Source organism: Amphiprion ocellaris, chromosome 7 (assembly GCF_022539595.1).
Source record: "Amphiprion ocellaris isolate individual 3 ecotype Okinawa chromosome 7, ASM2253959v1, whole genome shotgun sequence".
Lineage (NCBI taxonomy): Eukaryota > Metazoa > Chordata > Actinopteri > Pomacentridae > Amphiprion > Amphiprion ocellaris.
The window spans coordinates 21827779-21846375 of NC_072772.1; the positions used below are offsets into that span (position 1 = coordinate 21827779).

The window sequence follows — 18597 nt, forward strand, 5'->3', positions numbered from 1 at the left end:
TCAAGTCCTTCTTGTATTTATGAACAAAATGCCGAACTTAAATTATCCACCGGCAGCAAACCAAAAATGCCATCCTCTTCTGTGTGCCGTCATCCTTTTATTGGCACGTACAGTCAGCTGTTAACCTGAATAATAAAAGGACTATTTCACTGAACAATGAAAAAATATGAATATATGCAAAATAATAGGCAATTAAAATATTTATCATACTTGGTTAATGTGGTTTCTGCTCCTGGAGCTAAGTGCACAGCATCTGGACATCAGGGCTGCATGACGTCACCTTCATCTTTACACAGGATCGGAAGCTGTCATCTGTTAGGCATACGCAGTGTTTGTTTTTAATAAAGTTCATGTTGGAGAACACCTGCTCACATACATATGTGGATCCAAAGATCGACAGGACTCCAAGCGCATACTTGTTCATGTTCACATAAATGTCGAGGATAGCATTCCATGTTTCGAACACAAGTTTGTCCGTTTTGGGGAGGTTTTCAATATCGCTGCATTTGTGATTCTGAGCAAGAATGGCCTTCTGACGGACAACATCTTCAAGATCAGCTGTCAAGCGTTTAAACTTGGACACCCTTTGTCGGCTATGTCGGCCAGTTCCATCTCAAGATCAGGTTGACTCACACCTGCCAATGCAGTCATATTCAGTTGGGATGGATCGATGCTTAGGGGAGTGGCAGGGAAGGATAATGTGTTTTTTTTCCTCTCTGAACGCACAGATTGCATTGCGATGATTGCAGAGTATAAATATTCTGAATTTATCATGTTGTGAGCTTGTTTGAACTCCCTCAAATTGGGGAAGTGACACAGTGTACCTCTCTGTAAATCTCTTGCAAGCACTGTTAACTTGCGCTCAAAGTACAAAACCTCCTCCAGCATGTGCGGGTCTGTGCTTCCTTTCCCCTGAAGAGCTGTGTTCAGCGTGTTCAGGTGCGCTCTCATGTCTACCATGAAGTGTAGCTTTCCCAGCCACTCTGGCTGTTCCAGTTCAGGAAAGGTGAGCCCTTTGCTGCCCAGGAAAGTTTTCACTTCTTCCAGACACACAGCAAAGCGTTTCAGCACCTCCCCTCTGGACAGCTACCAGACCTTGTTGTGCAGCAGGAGATTAGAATACGTGCTTTCCATCTCGTCCAGGAACAAACGGAACTGACAGTGATTTCAACCTTTTGCCATGATTTTATTGACAATCTGAATGACAACATTCATTACTTCTGCGCATTCTAGACGAAATGTTTGAGCACACAGTGCCTCTTGGTGCAGGATGCAGTGAAAAGTCAGCAGCTTTCTGTCCAGTGACTTCTGCAGTAAATCCACAAAGCCCTTCTGCTCTCCTGTCATACTTTGTGCCCCATCAGTAGCCACTGACACCAGGTGGGTGGTGTTCAAGAGAGCCTCACAGATGTCCTCTCCCCGTGTTTGGCCTTTTAGTGGTATGAACTCAATCATTTCTTCCTGTGGTCCAGCAGAGTTTACATACAGCACTATTTGTTCAATATCACCTTTGTCTTTAGATTCATCACAGGCTATTGAGTACCACAGCTGAACTGATGTCTTTACTCTGCTGTCTGGTGATGTCTTCTGCCATTTTAATGGTTCTGTCTTTGACAGTCTTTGCAGAGAGGTTCATATCCCTGATTCTCTGCACAATTTCACTCTTGTTTTTAAAGTCCATGAATAGATGTTCAGAAATCTTAATGAAAGATTCTTTTATATATTCTCCATCTGTGAACGACTTCCAGTGCCTGACTATTCCCTGAGCGGCCACAAAACTAGCATATGTAGTTGAATTTGCAGACTTCATCCACTTCTTGAAGTGATTTTTGCTCAGATCAACCTTACGCATCATTTCCGAAATGGCTTTTTTTCTCTCATCTCCATCTGGATATTTTTGAGCAAAGGCTGTGTGTTTATTCTGGAAATGTCTTGCGACATTTGACTTTTTGTTGTTTGCAAGTTTCTCATTACATATTAAGCATACTGGTAAATCAGTCTCATCAGCAGTGAAAGCAAATGAATCTGCCCGCGTAGCATTAAAAGTTCTGTTTCTTTCAGACACTTTTCATAGAATTCTCCATAGTTTGCCTGCCTGGGGTCGAAAAGTTCAAGAAATCGCGTGCCGGCGGGTGTCGCACATTCGCGGTTGTGATGCATATTAAGAGCAACAAAAATCTTTAACACGTTTTATTTAGATTTTACAAGAGCACAATAATCTTCAACTTTAGAAATACATTATAAAAACTAACAATAAAATACATTTTAATCAAATCTTGATTATTTATTTTCCAAAGCCAGAGAGAGCCGCAGCAGAGGGATGAAAGAGCTGCATGCGGCTCTGGAGCCATACGTTGCCGACCCCTGCTCTAGAGGCATTGTGGTGTGGTGGTGCAATCTGTGTGCAGTCTCTCTAGTTACACTACTCACCACAGGGTAATTCATGTTGAGGGTACAGCATGTTCATTTTCTGAAGCCGTGGCATACAAATCCAGGGTAAGGTCAGTCATCCAACTCATGTGGAATGGATGATAACATTGCTGATGGATGTACCAGAGAAATCAGCAGAACACTTGACCACACTGTCTGTGGCAGTTCAACTGTTGAACTATATACTGAACACAGAGCTCAACTAGTGTGTTGTTGCATGTATTAAAGTTACAACTTGTGGCAACATCTGAAGTATTGTAGTGATTTCAGGATCGTATCACTATCCAATGTTGAGATGGTTATATGTGCTGTTCCACTGCAATGTGTTCGGTCAGAAACACGTGCAGATGCCACTGCAGTTTGACGTCTTTATTGAGCACAGTTTCACAAGTAACACCTTCAGTCGAAGTTGTAATGTGTGGTTCTACAAAGAGAAACAAACCAAATTCTTAACAATGAAATAAACTCCCTTTATATGTATATAGTAACATCAATGAAATAACAACTGTATCCAGGTTATGGTAACTTCAATGACATGAACCATGAACCTTCTTCCTGCTTTAACTGTAGACACTTCACCATCAATACTGCCCTCTGCTGGTCTAAACACGCCGTGATGCGTTATGTTGCTCTTCTGCTGAAACTGCTCTGTAGCCTAGCCCAACAATCTAAATAAATGCACAAGCGAACAGTTACAGCCTTACAATTAGTTACAAAGAGGACTCCACACAAATAGGATCCTCAGTAATTAACTTAACAACTGTGTGTCGGTGATGAGCTACAACCTAGCAACAAGATAACACAAGCAAAGACAAGATCTGCAATGTACTTAAACATTTTAACTCCAACACAAGAATACAACTCTACACAAACAATCATTGTTGACAACTACAGTCAAATCCACTACAGTCAATTACACTGCTGATAGCCGTGTGATCCTATTGGCTGCTGGCTGAGGTGTCATGAGGGGAAGGCATGTCAGTTAAGTGGGAGAGAGAGTGTAACCTAGTGAGAAAGACAATTGCAGTAAAATCCTTTTTACAATAAGTTTACATCTGTACTAATAAAGTCTGACTGGTTTGATGTGTGTTGTGTGTGTGTGTGTGTCAGGTGTCGTTGGAGTTTTCACCATCCTCAGCTGTCCCAGGAGAGGACGTCAACATGCAGCTGACGGCAAAGCCAAACTCTCTGTGTGGTGTGAGCGCCATCGACCAGAGTGTCCTCATCAAAGAGCCTGGAAAGACTCTGAATGCAGAAAAGGTAACTGCTGGTGTTAGCCACAGATAAGATAAATAAACCCCTTTCAGACATGCACTCCTTCCTGATGACATCATCTGAACATGTCGGTCTCATGTCTGAATAAGCACTTGGCTCACTTTTCCTTCAAGGTGTCAGCGGCAATTCATTAATTACTAATAATTCTAAATAAACTTTGACATGGAGACAAGATGGATCAGAGTCTAACCACAAATCACACTGTGTACTTTTCTTCACCACAGGGAGATGAGCTGACACAAAGTCACAGTTTATCAGCTGCAGTTCAGTTGTTATTGTTGTTATTGTGTTGTTATTAGTATATTTTATGTAGCATACATCACTTGATGTTCTGTCCAATCTTGTATGTATAACAAATGTCAGTTTATAGCTTTGAAACTTTTTTCTTTTTCAGATATTTCACTTGTTGCCTGTCAGGAAGGTAACCTTTATCCCATATCAGGTTGAAGACCCCACAGAATGCCTGCATGTGAGACCAAAAAGATCCATTTTGCCTCATCCTAATCGGGACATAGATGATGCTTACACAGTTTTCAAGGTAATATACAATTTGCGTGTGTGTGTGATATGCCGTGCTTAACAAATGTATTAGACCATTAACAGTATTGCTGATTACCAAAATATTTTTTTATGTTTCTGTAATGGTTAATCAGTATATGCAAGCTCTTGAATCAAATGATGTCTTTAATGCTAAAATATAGTTATTGTTGTTATCAATGAATTATCAAATTTACTGTTTTACAAAGAAGCAGAAAAATTAGGAAAGCACATTATTATTTTTTGACTGAGATGCCAAATTACAGTTATTTGTTTGCATTCCTGAACAGTAAAAATTTCTTTAGTGGTTGCATGTTATTCTTGAATAATCTCTGACTTCTCATAGAATTCCAGTGTTCTGGCACAAATTTGGGTATAAAATGAATCTAGTTGGAAATTTCTCACTCCTGTTCAAAATGGTGAAGCATATGGAACCACTGAGAAAGACAGAGTCTGAATTAAAACACTTCATGATGCTGGATGGTCGTTGACACAAATACGGAAAGACATAAAGTGTTCTCACAGTGTGGTCAGTTATGCCTTGGACTAGATTGCAGAGACTGATACTTACAAAATGTGTCTAGGAAGAGGCCGAAAATGAAAGCTGACTGAAGCAGATGTCAGACACCTCAAGATTTGAAGTACTAGAGACAGAAGGAAGACCACTGCTGATCTTCAGGCAGAGATTAATGCTTCTAGATCAGAATGACCATAAGCAGACGACTGAAGGAACAAGGTTTAAAGGGAAGAATAGCTGCTATTAAGCCATTATTGAGGCCTGCAAGCATCCAAAAACTCATAAAATCTGTCATCGAGCACAAATACTGGACTGTAGATGACTGGAAGAAGGTACTCTGGAGTCCAAGTTTGAGCTCTTCAGTCAGCATCGTCATGTTTTTGTCCTCAGAAAAGCTGGAGAACATTTTGATGTTAGATGCATTACACCCATAGCGAAACATGGTGGAGATTCCATTATAGTATGTGGTTCTATTTGTGTAAACGGCATGGGCAAATTAGTTGAAATAGATGGTATCATGAACAAGGTGGTCTACCACAACATCTTGGTGCATCATGGAATCCCTTCCCCTTCTGGACTGAACCTGAGTTTCATCCAAAGCAAGTCTCTGGGAACAGCTAGAAACTATTTGGGACTCAATAACAAAAGAGACTGTTGAAAAGTCCATAAAAACAATGACAACAAGAATGCAGCTGTTATCAGGGTCAAAGGAGGTCATACAAAATATTGAGATTTTTAGTTAATATATGTGAATAAGGAATATTTAATTGTTCCAGTTTATTTGCCTAATAAATAACAGTACAATTGATTTTTTTTGACAGATTTGTAAAATATTTGTGTTTTCTCGTTTCAATGACAGGGAGTCTACATTTTTTTAAGCACTGTGTATCAATATCTACATTTCTATCTATCTATCTATCTATCTATCTATCTATCTATCTATCTATCTATCTATCTATCTATCTATCTATCTATCTATCTATCTATCTATCTATCTATCTATCTATCTATCTATCTATCTATCTATCTATCTATCTATCTATCTATCTATCTATCTATCTATCTATATATATATATATATATATATATATATATATATATATATATATATATATATATATATATCTCAATCTTTATTGGTCATTGCACATTTTCATATACAACGAAATTTCATTTGAGCTGCCCTGCCAATGACAGCTCCGGCTGCTGCGCACCTTTCTTGAAGAAAAAGGACATGTTGGGATCTGGGTAGGGATAGCAGAGGGTAAAAGAAAAAAAAAAAGGCTCGTTGTACCAAATGTAACCTCCAATGTTGGGAAATTCAATTTGAGAAGGAACCTAAAAAAACAAACCCGCAAACAGGCAAAGCATGACGTTAGACAAGGATAGTTGGGATAAGGATGTGGGGTGGTGGAGGGGGGGAGCACTGCACAGTTAGCCGGTTCCTGTGCAGGTGCACGGATTCCTGGCTCCTGTGCATAGCGAGGGAAGTTTGTGGAGGCGGGGGGGGGGGGATATGGGAATGTGTGTGCGAATGTTTAGCTCAGTCCTCAGTTCATGAGTCCGAATGTTTGTGTATGCGTGTAGCCCATCTTCTTCCGTCTCAGACCTCCGGTGTCTCAGTTCGCGAGGGTGGGAGCGCGATAACACAGCAAGGTTGCTATGGAGACGTCCTCGGTTGGCCCGGTCCAAAAGTCAACAGGTGTCCTTGGGAAGGTGGGGGGGGGGGTTTAGGAGAGCTATCTCTTGGCCATGAAACTTCCAGAGGAGTTTGTTATTGTTCCAGGGGCGCCAGAATGTAATCAGTTATTCACATGTTTGGGCGGGAGAGAAGTAATTTCACCTTCTCCCTACTGCTCTCAACAATTTTAGACCTCAGCTGTAGCGATTCCAATCTGCGACTCACCAAGCTTACGATTGAGTTCGTCATACCGAGAATCGGCAGCCGTGATCCGATCGTTTGCATAGACCAGCAGAGTTTGGACGTCGTTTCTGTCTGCGGTCTTCCTGATTTTCCAGAAGCTCAGGCCAGTGAACAAGCCAATTATCAGCAGGCCTGTCATCATAAATCCGAATATATAAACATCTTCCACATCCTTCACGGATAGGGGTGCCAGGCACATGATCCCCTTCCACTTCTCCCAGGCGTCGATCACGTAACCAGAGGCAAAACTCCCATCCGGGCAGGTAGGCTCCCCTAGGCCTGTGCTCTTTGTGGCGACAATCTTGTCAATTGCGTTGAGAGACCAGTTAATCAATTCCATGATCAGTGTTTCGAAGGTCCAGTGCCAAGCGATCGCTCCAAGTCAGACAGACGAGACGAGACGAAGAAATGCAGCAAGCAGGGAGACATGAGGGTAGGGAGGAACAGAGATAGCGGAGCAAGGAAAAGTGCGACCGCCTCCTACGAGAGCTGAGAGCAAATGTGTATATATATATATATATATATATATATATATATATATATATATATATATATATATATATATATATATATATATATATATATATATATATATATATATATTTGACTGTATATATACGTATATACAGTCAAAAAATTTGGACACACCTTCAGTGTATGAAATAATTAAATAAAAACAATTGAATGAGAAGGTGTGTCCAAACTTTTGACTGGCAGTGTATAGTGAGATGAAGTTGTTGGACGTGTAATGAACTTTCTGCTGACGTTTGGTTTTTTGTATTGTCTAGAATGTAGGACTGAAGGTGGCAACAAACTTGCTCATTGAAATCCCTTCATGCCTCCAGTACAGAGGAAGAGAATACCATCATAACCGCTATGGTGACTTTGTTTTTGTTGTTTTGATCTGTCCAGTGCCACATGCTTCATATTTATTGAAATTAAAATATTAATTTTTGTCCTTTCTGGTCTCTGTTTCTGGTAAAAATGTTTCCTTGTTTCTTTCCAGTTGTTGCTTATGAGTATGACCATCCAGTAGCCAGAATGGGCATAGCGCATGTCGCCGGGATATCTCCCGGCTTCGGTGCAGCTCCTCCTTCTCCGGATGCTGCACCAATAGAAACAGTCCGCACCTTCTTTCCTGAGACTTGGATTTGGGACCTAGTGGAAGTTGGGTAAGCTTGAAATGAGGCAAAATTAGAGCACCTTTGAGAATTTTCATGGTGCCATATGCACTTCCAGCTTTCTCATTGAAGAGATAAATGCAGTGAAAGTAATTTTGATCAGCCACTGAGACGTTGAATTTAAGGATGTCTGTGATGCTTTGGGAAACGTATGAAATATTTTATAAATGGTTGCATATGGGAAAAGGTCTTTGTGCATCATGTTCAGAATTATAATATTTCTTCACATGAGAATTATTGTCCGAATTTCTTCAACAGCAGGGTATTCTCAGGTCACAGTAACTCACTGTTAGACTTGGATTTTAACAAATCTGTTTTTTATAACTATGCTTTACCATCTGACTAAATGTGTTTATGTGTATCTGCTGATCCAGATCATCTGGAACGAAGGACGTGTCCCTCACTGTCCCAGACACCATCACCACCTGGGAGACGGAGACTTTCTGTTTGTCCCCTCATGGTTTTGGTTTGGCTCCTCGTAAAGAAATCACCGTCTTCCAGCCCTTCTTCCTGGAACTCACGCTGCCCTACTCCATCACCCGGGGGGAGCGGTTTGAACTGAAGGCAACCGTCTTCAACTACCTGTCAAGCTGCATCGTGGTAACGAATCATTTCATTTGATCTAAAAGTTTTTGGGAAATGCCCATGAAGACACATGATGATATGGTGTGTTAGCATACAAACATTTGCTAACAAAACACTTGCTTCAGGAGGGTGTGTCACTGCTGGACACTACACAGTGGCAAGTTGTAATATTGTAGTAATTCAGCCATACATGTTCACACCAGAAACTTATTCTGAAAAGAATAATGATACAGAAAGTTCCAACCTGCAAGTTATCAGGATACAAATCTGTAAGTCTGAATGCATGTTTCTGCAGTGTGAAGGTTCATTATGTCTTCCAGCATATAAATTCACTATGTGGACATGTTAACATCGTAGAGAGGATAGGAGAAGTCTTTAAAGTACACAATGACTTTAACACTCAAGGACTGTGGTGACGTTCTACATTTACGCTGTGACTTAAGTTTGATTTGTACAATGGTATTATAGAAGTGTTTAGTAATATATTGTTGTGTTTGTTGAACAGGTCACAGTCACTCCAGAGCTCTCCTCAGATTACACCCTCACCCCGCTCTCTGACAATCAGTACACTTCCTGTCTGTGTGGCAATGAGCGCAAGACCTTCAGCTGGACCATGAACCCCAAAGTCTTAGGTGAGTCTCAGCCTTTCATCCACCTTGGTGTGAAGGTTAAAAGGACACAGGGAGGAAGACCTGCTGCCTCTCTTTTCCCAGCACATCTCTTTTTCATCTCTGTGAAATCAGTGAGATTTATCTCAGCTACAATATGTGTTGATGCTGGAGTAATTTACAGCGCTGATCTTGTTTAGGGGCTGTGAATGTGACTGTGAAAGCTGAGGCTGTGACATCTGACATTTCTTGTAACAATGAGATCGTGAGCGTCCCAGACAGAGGTCGCATCGACACGGTCACTAAAACTCTCATAGTAAAGGTTGGTACCATGTAAATAAAATGAATGCTTTATATATATATATATATATATATATATATATATATATATATATATATATATATATATATATATATATATATATATATACACACCTTTTTTCTCGCATGTACAGGTGATTTAATAATATTTTCATTTCATTGTAAATGTCATTTCCCTTTCTCAGGCTGAGGGAGTTGAGATGACCGAGACATATAACTGGCTGCTCTGCCCTAAAGGTCAGTATGATTTACTGCAGACATGAGTGGGGGGAGGACCTGCAGCAAAGGGCCATGGGCTGGACTCCATCCCATGACTACTGAGTTGGGGGACTATAGTCCCTGTCTATGGGTCACCTGCTCAACCAGTTGAGCTACAGGAATGCCCTGGCCTGTCAATACTTAGAGAAAGGAGACCCAAATGCTAGAAGTCTGAAGAGGTCTAGTACATTGTATGATTCAAAAATGTGATATTAACTGAGAGGTTTATCACCTTCTTTTACAAGCAATTACTTTAAACATTTGATCACACAGATAGAATAACTGATGATGCCCAGAGACCTCTCACTTTGTTGGCATCTAATTATCAGTATGGCCGGTTACAATTCATGATCCATTGGACATTGTTTTATAACTGACTTGTATTTGAGCTTCGCTCTGTCTAATAGTTGTCTCTGTCTGTCTTTACACAGGAAGCACTCTGACAGAGGAAATAGAGCTACAACTCCCTGGAAATGTGATTGAAGGATCTGCCCGCGCTTTAGTATCAGTCCTGGGTAAACTGAATTCATTTGACCTTGTTTTAGCCAACCAATCTATGACAAGTTTAACAGGCTCCTATAAGCCATTCCTGCAAAAATCCAACAGAAATGTACCATTTTTCCAAATATTGTTTGAGTTTGGATACACCTTCTGGTACTACTTGGAAATGTCATCAGTGAAGAACCTGGGGTCATAGGGTGTTTTGGGTCTTTAATCTTCATACACCCTCGCCTGGGCGACACAGATAGGGGTGATCAGTCCCTGGCTTATGTCCAAGTGGCAAGTTGCTCCACAGATCCCCGCTACAGATCCACAGCCACCGTGAGGCCCTCTCTGCGGCCTCGAAGATGTTCCTGATGACTCTCTTCAGTTGCTGTTCTTTAACTCCAAGTATTTTGAGGGTTTGCAAAAGTGAGTGGCCAGCAAAGCCTCCGCACCCGCCCTCGACTGGCTCACAACAGGTTTTTTAGCCATTGTTCCGGCACTCTGTGCTGGGCTCTGCGTACTTAGTCCTCTTACGCTCGTGGGCTTCTTTGATCCTGTCTTCCCAGGGTACAGTTCCCGGATGACCACTTGCTTGGTGGAGTCCGACATTAGTATCACGTCTGGGCGGAGCAAAGTGGTTGTGATGATGGCTGGGAACTTCAGCTGTCTTCCAAGGTCGACTTGAAGCTGCCAGTCACGAGGGATGGTGAGGACCCCCCTGTAGAGCTAGGCTGATGGAGTTGTGCCTTCTGCCCTACCCTAATGAAAGTGATTGATTGTTTGGGGGCTGCCTGGGTCTTGCTGTGCTGGATTAATGTGCAGATAGAGTCCGTCAAAGCTTTTAAAACTTGGTCGCGGCACCAGCGGTACTGCCCCTCCCCTAGTACTTTTGAGCAGCTGCTCAAGATGTGCTCAAGGGTGCCTGTTTTCTGGAACACCTTGCACTTGGGAGTGTCTACCAAGCCCCAGGTGTGCAGGCTGGCTGGACTTGGGAGGACATCGTAAACCGATTGAACGAGAAACCTGATGTGTTATGGCTCTGCTTTCCAGAGCTCTGCTCAGGTGATTTTACTTGAATCTGCATGCTCCCACTTGGTCCACGTTCCTTGTTTGGGCATGCATGCCATCTTGCTGTAGCATTCTTCTTCCACCTCTGCTCGAATCTTGCTCTGGATTAGACGGCGCTTCTCCTTTCCACGGGCCAGATCGCAATGTGGCTTAGGAAAGCAATCCAGACCTGCTTTTCCCATTGCCACAGAGCCCACCAGCGCTTTGTGCCTTAGTCGCGCCTCAGCTTTAGTGACGGCTTCTTGAGCCTGCCACTTCTTCCCGGTCTTCATGAGGATTCCTGCTGCTGCTGTGATTTTGGTGTCTGCGGAGTCCCTGTACATCAACACCTCTCTGGAATGGGTGACTTCAAACTCCTCTATTCGTCCACCAGAAGGAAGATGCAGCTTGGTCGAGTGGCCGTACAGGGCGATGCTACTCAAGGACTGAGGGAGCCCCAGCCATCTCCTGAGAAACTGGCTGATAGACTTCTCTAGAGCCTCTACCATTGTTATTGGTACTTGAATTTTCCGGGGAGGCCAGATTTATCAATCGCTGAGAGCCAGGTGGTCAAGTTGCTCTTGGTTTGGTATATGGCAGCTGAGTCCTTCAGGGAGCTGTCAAAGATCTTGCCCAGGCTCTTGACCAGTTTCTCATTCACTGATGGAATGGTGGTCTGTCCCAGGGCAAAGCAGAACCAGTCGGACATTTATCCCTTTTTCAGGACCGGAGACCTGGACTTAGCAGACTTGAAGCTCATCCTTGCCCAGGAGATGAGCCGTTCAAGCCCCTGAAGGAGCGACCTGCACCCTGGAACAGATATTGTCATCACTGTTAAGTCATCCATAAAAGCTCTTATGGGGGCAGCAGCCCCAGATCTTGACCTGGGCACTCTGCATTCCACCTCAGCAGACTTAACAATCATATTCATGGCCAGTGAGAAGAGGGTTACCAAGACTGTACAGCCAGTAATTATCCCCTTCTCAGGGCGATGCCAGGCTGTTAAATACTGTAAAACCTGATGCTTTCTCAGAGTAAAAATAAGAATCAGAATAAACAGCAGGCTACTATATAATTTTATGATGTGGTTCACACAGCAGTACACAAAGCATAGCTAAGAATGTTATTCCAAACTTTACACTAATGCCTTTAAATCGTTTTTTTCTCTTTTTTTTATTAACTGCAATTTTTTCTCTTGTTTTCTAAAATATATTCAGTGTAATTCACTTTGTCATGTTGTTTTACGTTGCTACTTTTGAATAAATGTTCCCAGTTCATAAAAATATTGCCTGCATTATCCCTTACTGTTTATAGTTTTAGAGGTACATGCATTTTAAATGAATTTGTATAGTTCAATTCTGGATCATGAAGATTAAAGACACATTGATATTTATGGTATACAGTGGTGGAAAAAAGTTTTCAGACACCCTTAAAATTTTACCCAAACTCAAATATTATCATGAAATATTTGTGGAAATGTCTTTCCATTTCCATTTGTCTAAGAATGATATTTTTTTGTTTATTGTTTTCAAGAAAAACTAACAAAACTGTATTCTTGACAGTTTCAACATGTCAATTCTCAACATTTTCAATATCGAAGTCAACAAATAACAGAATATGTTCAAAACTGAAATAAATAAACCATTATATCATCAAATTCATATTTAGTAGTCCTGCCATTTGCACGCAGTAGAGCTCTAATCCTGGCTGGATGTTCCCCACCACCCTTTCACAATGTTGAGGACTAATCTTGTCCCAGTATTCTTGAATTACTGCTTTTAATTCTTCTTAATTCTTTGGTTTACACTTTGAAACAGACCTTTTGATGATCCACCACAGATTTTCAATGGCTTTCGTGTTCGGGGATTGAACTGGCCATTCTAAGACCTGGACACTGTGCTCCTGCAGCCAAGTTCTACTGGCCCTGGATGTGTTCAAGGGGCATTATTTTGTTGAAACATCCAGTTTGACCTCAATGGAACAGAGTGCATGCAGAAGGGCGCATGTGAGTTTGGAGAATGGCACAATACTTGGCAGAGTTGAATGTGTCATCACAGATGGTGAGATGACAAACTCCAGCAGCACTCATGCATCTCCAATCCATGATACTGCCTCCACCATGCTTGACAGTAGGTACTGTACATGCTGGAGATAATGCTTCGCCTGTCCTTCTGCATACCCTCACATTAGCAGGAGGAAGATAAAGCTGGAAACTAGACTCATCTGACCACAGAATCTTCTTCCAATTCCAGGCTGTCCAGTTCTTGTGTGCTTGGGCCCAACGATGCCGGGCTAACATCTGTCTGTCAGTGATCAGGGGCTTCTTGACGGCCTTGTAGGAACTTAAGCCATGATCTAAAAGTTGACCACATGCAGTGTGGGTGGAACACTGGACCCCAGTTTGGTTTGACCACTGCTGATGAAGCTCCTGTGATGTCATTCCGCGGTTTTCCCGGCACATGCAGATCAGAATGTGATCATGTCTAGCTGAAGAAACCCTTAGTTCCTGACTGTCTGGTGGCAGCTGGCTGAGAATTTGTATCTTCAGGTGTGTTTCATGCGTTAGATTCCTTGTTTTAGCTATTTTTGTCTCTGACGAACTTTCAAATGTGCTGGCTTTATGTAGACACAAAGCACAGCAACAAAAATTGTCTTTTAATAAAAAGCACAACTTTAATTAGTGGATCACTGGTACCAAAATGACCCAATCTTCAAAATTTCTTATGTATTTTGATGGAGCCAATCAATTTTAGGTCTTTAATGACTTTTTTAGGATTTGTTCAGTATTTTGGCTGTGACTGTACTAAAAGAAATTGCACTTGAAGACTTAGAGTACACTTAATGCTATATTTCACAAATGCATGGGCTGTCCGAAAATATTTTTCCACTACTGTATGTCAGCAATTCATAGTTAATAGGTTTTAAAAGCAGAAAATTACCATAATTTACAAGCAACAGTTACAATGAATTAATGATGATTACAAAGGCAACACTATATAAATACACTGTGTCACTGGAAAGTCTAGTCACAGTATGAACAGTAAACCTCATATTCTCGTGCCGTACTGAAATCTAATATACAATAATTAACTATGAAAGTGAATTGTGAATATTACAGTTGTCATGGCATATAGAGAAAATCACAAGTAATTCTGTGCATTTTTGTGCTGTACCGACTGTTTTTTTTTCAAAATATGTTGACCTGTGTCAGACCACCTGTATGCTGGAGAATTTATCTGGATACATGCATTTCTCTAATCTGTTTAAAATCATAGGCTGGGTTAGCTGTATCTGCTATGTCTGACTGATTTGGCGTTTTGTACAGGTGACATCCTCGGCCGGGCTCTGAAGAACATAGATGGTCTTCTGAGGATGTCTTATGGATGTGGAGAACAGAACATGGCACTCCTGGCCCCCAACATCTACATCCTGCAGTACCTTAAATACACAGAGCAGCTGACTCCAGCCATCAGAGAGAAGGCTTCCAACTTCATGACCAGTGGTGAGTCGGACAGTTAAGGCATTCAGGACATTCAAATCTACCATGTGACAGTCCTATAACAGTGTTCACGATTCTAGTTAGTGGCTACAGATGGTTCCAATCACAGCATTTCTCATTTGTGTTTGTTAATTGTCATTCCTCCTCACTCTCCATTCATGTCTTATTGCTCTTCTTTTGTCAACCAATGGCACCAAATTGCCACCAGTTTTTCTTTACATCCCCAGATAACATAAACAAATCAGCTCAGAAGCTACACATACAAACATTCTGTTAATCTGACAAAGTGTGTCAGTAATGTCCTAATTGGGGTGTTTCTCTTTTCACACAGGCTACCAGAGACAGCTAAACTACAAACATCAGGATGGTGCATATAGCACATTTGGTGCAGGAACAGGAAACACTTGGTGAGAAAACTACTGATCAATCATCCACATTCATTATACACATACACACACACACACACACACACACATACCTGATGTACCATTTCATACTTAGATAGTACCTCAAAAACAAAAGTCTTTATACTTTATGCTAGTGTTAGAGACTGAGCTGAGGTTGTAGTCGATGTAGTTGCACTGCGACTAACTGCATTGCAAAATTACAAAATTAGAAAAAGGTCATTTACAATTTACCAGCCATGAAGATGAATTTAGATCCTTTACTTGAGTGAAAGCACTAATATCAAATTGAAAATACTACATTAGTAAAAAAAAAAAAAAAAAATCCTGTGTTTGAATTTTTACCTCAGTAAAAGAGTAAAATTATGATCAGAAATGTATGAGATGCATCATATTGATACAGGGGTGCGACTTCTTCCTGCACAATCAAGGCCAGCATTAAGCATGTCCAGTCTGTCAAGGGATTGTCCATGCCAGGAGAGTATTGACTTAGCCAGAGGCGTGTGAGTCATTCACCAGCATCTGCATTCAACCCTGGAGGGGTCATGTTTCTGGAAAATGTACTGCGTCCCACAGCCACCACCGCACGACCGCCTCCTCCAAGTTGAGGGACTTTGTGAGGCTTAGTCTGAGTCCAACAACAAGAGGTTCACAGTCGAAGTCCCCGCTGCAGCTGAGCAGACCATCAGGAATATATTGACAGGTTAGCTCAAGCCTGAGCCCTCCGAGGGAGCTAGCTGGCCTCAGTTTGGTCTGGAAACCCACCATAATGACAATAACGTGCTGGATATTGGCTTGGATATTTATTGTTTATCGGAGAACAAGGCTTTTTCCTTGGGACAAATAGCTATCACTATCACTAATAGCTATCACCGCAATGATAAATCCTTCTGCTTCCTTTTGTACAAAGCAGCCAAGACACCAGAGGTGGATTGGTCATCCTCTCTGCCAAATCAGAAACCAGCACACTTTGCGGGATTCTTTCTTCCCCCTGAACCAGCAACTGAAAACTGCCTGCCCATGTACGTAGACTTTCTCTCGGAATTAACCTTGACGTAGTGCAAACTATTGTCCACCCATGTCTCTGTGCCCGTCTATGGGCAGTATTTGCATTTGGATGATGCTGAAAAAGCTGGCCTGGATGCTTGTCTGGCTCTGTCCCACAACCATGGTGTGGTCAACTGTACAACTCTCTCATCCAAGCACTGCAGGTGCTCTGCTTCACAGCTGGAGAAAATTTACCAAGCTCAGGCAGGCACAGCCGTATGATTCCATCAACATGCTGCAAACATGCCCAACAGTCCACTGGCACCCCTCCTTGATGACATCAGAGTCGCTACAGATTACTTTCTCTATATATCCCACTGTGCAGCGCTCTCCCTCAGCAGAGGAATGACTTCGGCGATTGGGGCAGGGACACCTGTGGTGGACACTGTCTGATGTCCTGGATTACGGTATTTCCCTCCTTGTTTCCTCTTGGTGATAAACACTGTAGTAACAAACAAGGCCGCTGCAGTACTGAAGGAGGAAATACAATCTCCTCCACAAGAGAGCAATGTGAGTGGCCCTGCTTCGGAGGTGAACAAAGGCTGGTGTAGCTGTTCTTTAGTTGTTCCAAAGAAAAGGGGGTAGATTCCATTGTATTTTGGACTTGAGTGGTGACCAAATATCTATGAACTTGCAAGTTCAAAATGTTGACATTTAGACAACTTCAGACTGTGGTCGATCCTGGGGATTGGTTTACAACTAAAGATCTAAAATCTTTCATGTAGCGGTACAACCCGACCAAAAACAGTTTCCAAGGTTTACATTCGAAGGCACGGCTTACAGATACCTAGTACTGATGTTCGGTCTGTCACTCTCCCCTACAGCTTCACCAAATGTTTCAAGGCAGTGTTATCTCCTCTCCAGGAGAAAGGCGTTCACATTTTAGCTTATCTGAACAACTGGGCTCTAATAGCCAGTTCCAGAGAGCAGACAAAGACACAGCTGTTGGTAGCTATGTCACACATTTAAGCAGTTTTTTCAGTTAATTTCCAGAAAAGCTCGCTAACCCAAAGTCAGCAGTTTTTTTGGGTTTTTTTTAGACTGGAAATATGCTCTGTTATAGGTCGAGCACATCTGTCGGAGCACAGTGTGTTCGTGTTTCACCACTGCCTCGCTCAGTTTCAGTCGGGACAGTCCACAGATACCTACCTGAAGGGTTGGGATGGTACAACAGTCAGCCACCTGTAGCTGCTAGCGGTTTTTGCTGAGTTCTGACAGGCAATAATGTTCTGATTAGAACAGATAATACAATGGTGGTATTGTACATAGAGGCAGGGAGGAACCCATTCATATCCACTGTTAAAACTCTTTCACTCTCTTTTGCAGTGTTCATTTCCTGTCCATCAGAGCCACCCATGTACCTGGTCACTTGATCCAGGGTGCAGTCCTTCTCTCCAGAGGGGTACCCCTAGTGAGGGAATGGGTTGAGGTGGTGGCTCAGATATGGGAATGGTTTGGCAGGACAGAAGTGAATCTTTTTGTATCCAGAACAACACACACTGCCCTCTGTATTGTACCAGCTCACGCATTACCCAGCATGCTCATGTATGCATTTCCCCCTGCACACATGCATAACACATGCCTGTATTCAGCACAAGGTCAGAGAATGAACAGTCTTGGTGGAGTATTGCGCTCTCTGAGTGCTTTTCTTGTTGATATATATTTTAAGTCTTTATAAACCCTCCCCACACACTGTTGGGTGTTGGGATGTCTGACTTTACACACACATGAACTTCAATAATATCCCATTCTAAGTCTGTAGGGTTTAATATGGAGTTGGACCACCCTTTGCAGCTATAGCAGCCTCAACTCTTCTGGAAAAGCTTTCCACAAGGTTTAGGATCGTGTTTATGGGAATTTTGACCATTCCTCCAGGAGCGCATTTGTGAGGCCAAGCCCTGATGTTGGATGAGAAGACCTGGCTCTCAGTCTCTTCTAATTCATCCAAAAGGTGTTTATCGGTTTGAGATCAGGACTCATGCAGGTCAGTCAAGTTCCTCCACACTAGACTCACTCATCCATGTCTTTATGGACCTTGCTTTGTGCACTGGTGCACAGTCGTGTTGGAACAGGAAGGGGCCATCCCCAAACTGTTAACACAAAGTTGGGAGCATGAAATTGTCCGAAATGTCTTGGTATGGTGAAGCATTAACAGATCGTTTCACTGGAATTGAGCCCCCTGAAAAACAACCCCACACCATGATTACCCCTCCATCAAACTCTACACTTGGCACAATGCAGTCAGACAAATACCATTCTCCTGGCAACGGCCAAACCCAGAATCGTCCATCGGATTGCCAGACAGATAAGCATGATTTGTCTCTCCAGAGAATACGTCTCCACTGCTCTAGAGTCCAGTGGCAGCGTGCTTTACACCCTGCATCCAGTGCTTTATATGTCACTTTGTGATGTATGGCTTGGATGCAGCTACTCAGCCATGGAAACCCATTCCATGAAGCTCTCGACACACTGTTCTTT

General features: G+C 42.3%; 1 protein-coding gene across 2 annotated transcripts in view; it reads left to right on the top strand.

Annotated features, from left to right (window-relative positions):
* Nucleotides 1-18597, top strand: part of LOC111580890 (alpha-2-macroglobulin-like) — a 47689-nt gene that overhangs the window by 15073 nt on the left and 14019 nt on the right. For both annotated transcript variants that reach the window (XM_023288804.3, XM_055011947.1), the window contains exons 15-25: nucleotides 3541-3690; nucleotides 4100-4243; nucleotides 7472-7562; nucleotides 7690-7855; nucleotides 8239-8464; nucleotides 8955-9081; nucleotides 9258-9379; nucleotides 9564-9615; nucleotides 10068-10151; nucleotides 14495-14671; nucleotides 15000-15075. In XM_023288804.3, coding sequence (XP_023144572.2) covers nucleotides 3541-3690; nucleotides 4100-4243; nucleotides 7472-7562; nucleotides 7690-7855; nucleotides 8239-8464; nucleotides 8955-9081; nucleotides 9258-9379; nucleotides 9564-9615; nucleotides 10068-10151; nucleotides 14495-14671; nucleotides 15000-15075 — 1415 coding nt within the window. The remainder of the gene's footprint in view (nucleotides 1-3540; nucleotides 3691-4099; nucleotides 4244-7471; nucleotides 7563-7689; nucleotides 7856-8238; nucleotides 8465-8954; nucleotides 9082-9257; nucleotides 9380-9563; nucleotides 9616-10067; nucleotides 10152-14494; nucleotides 14672-14999; nucleotides 15076-18597) is intronic.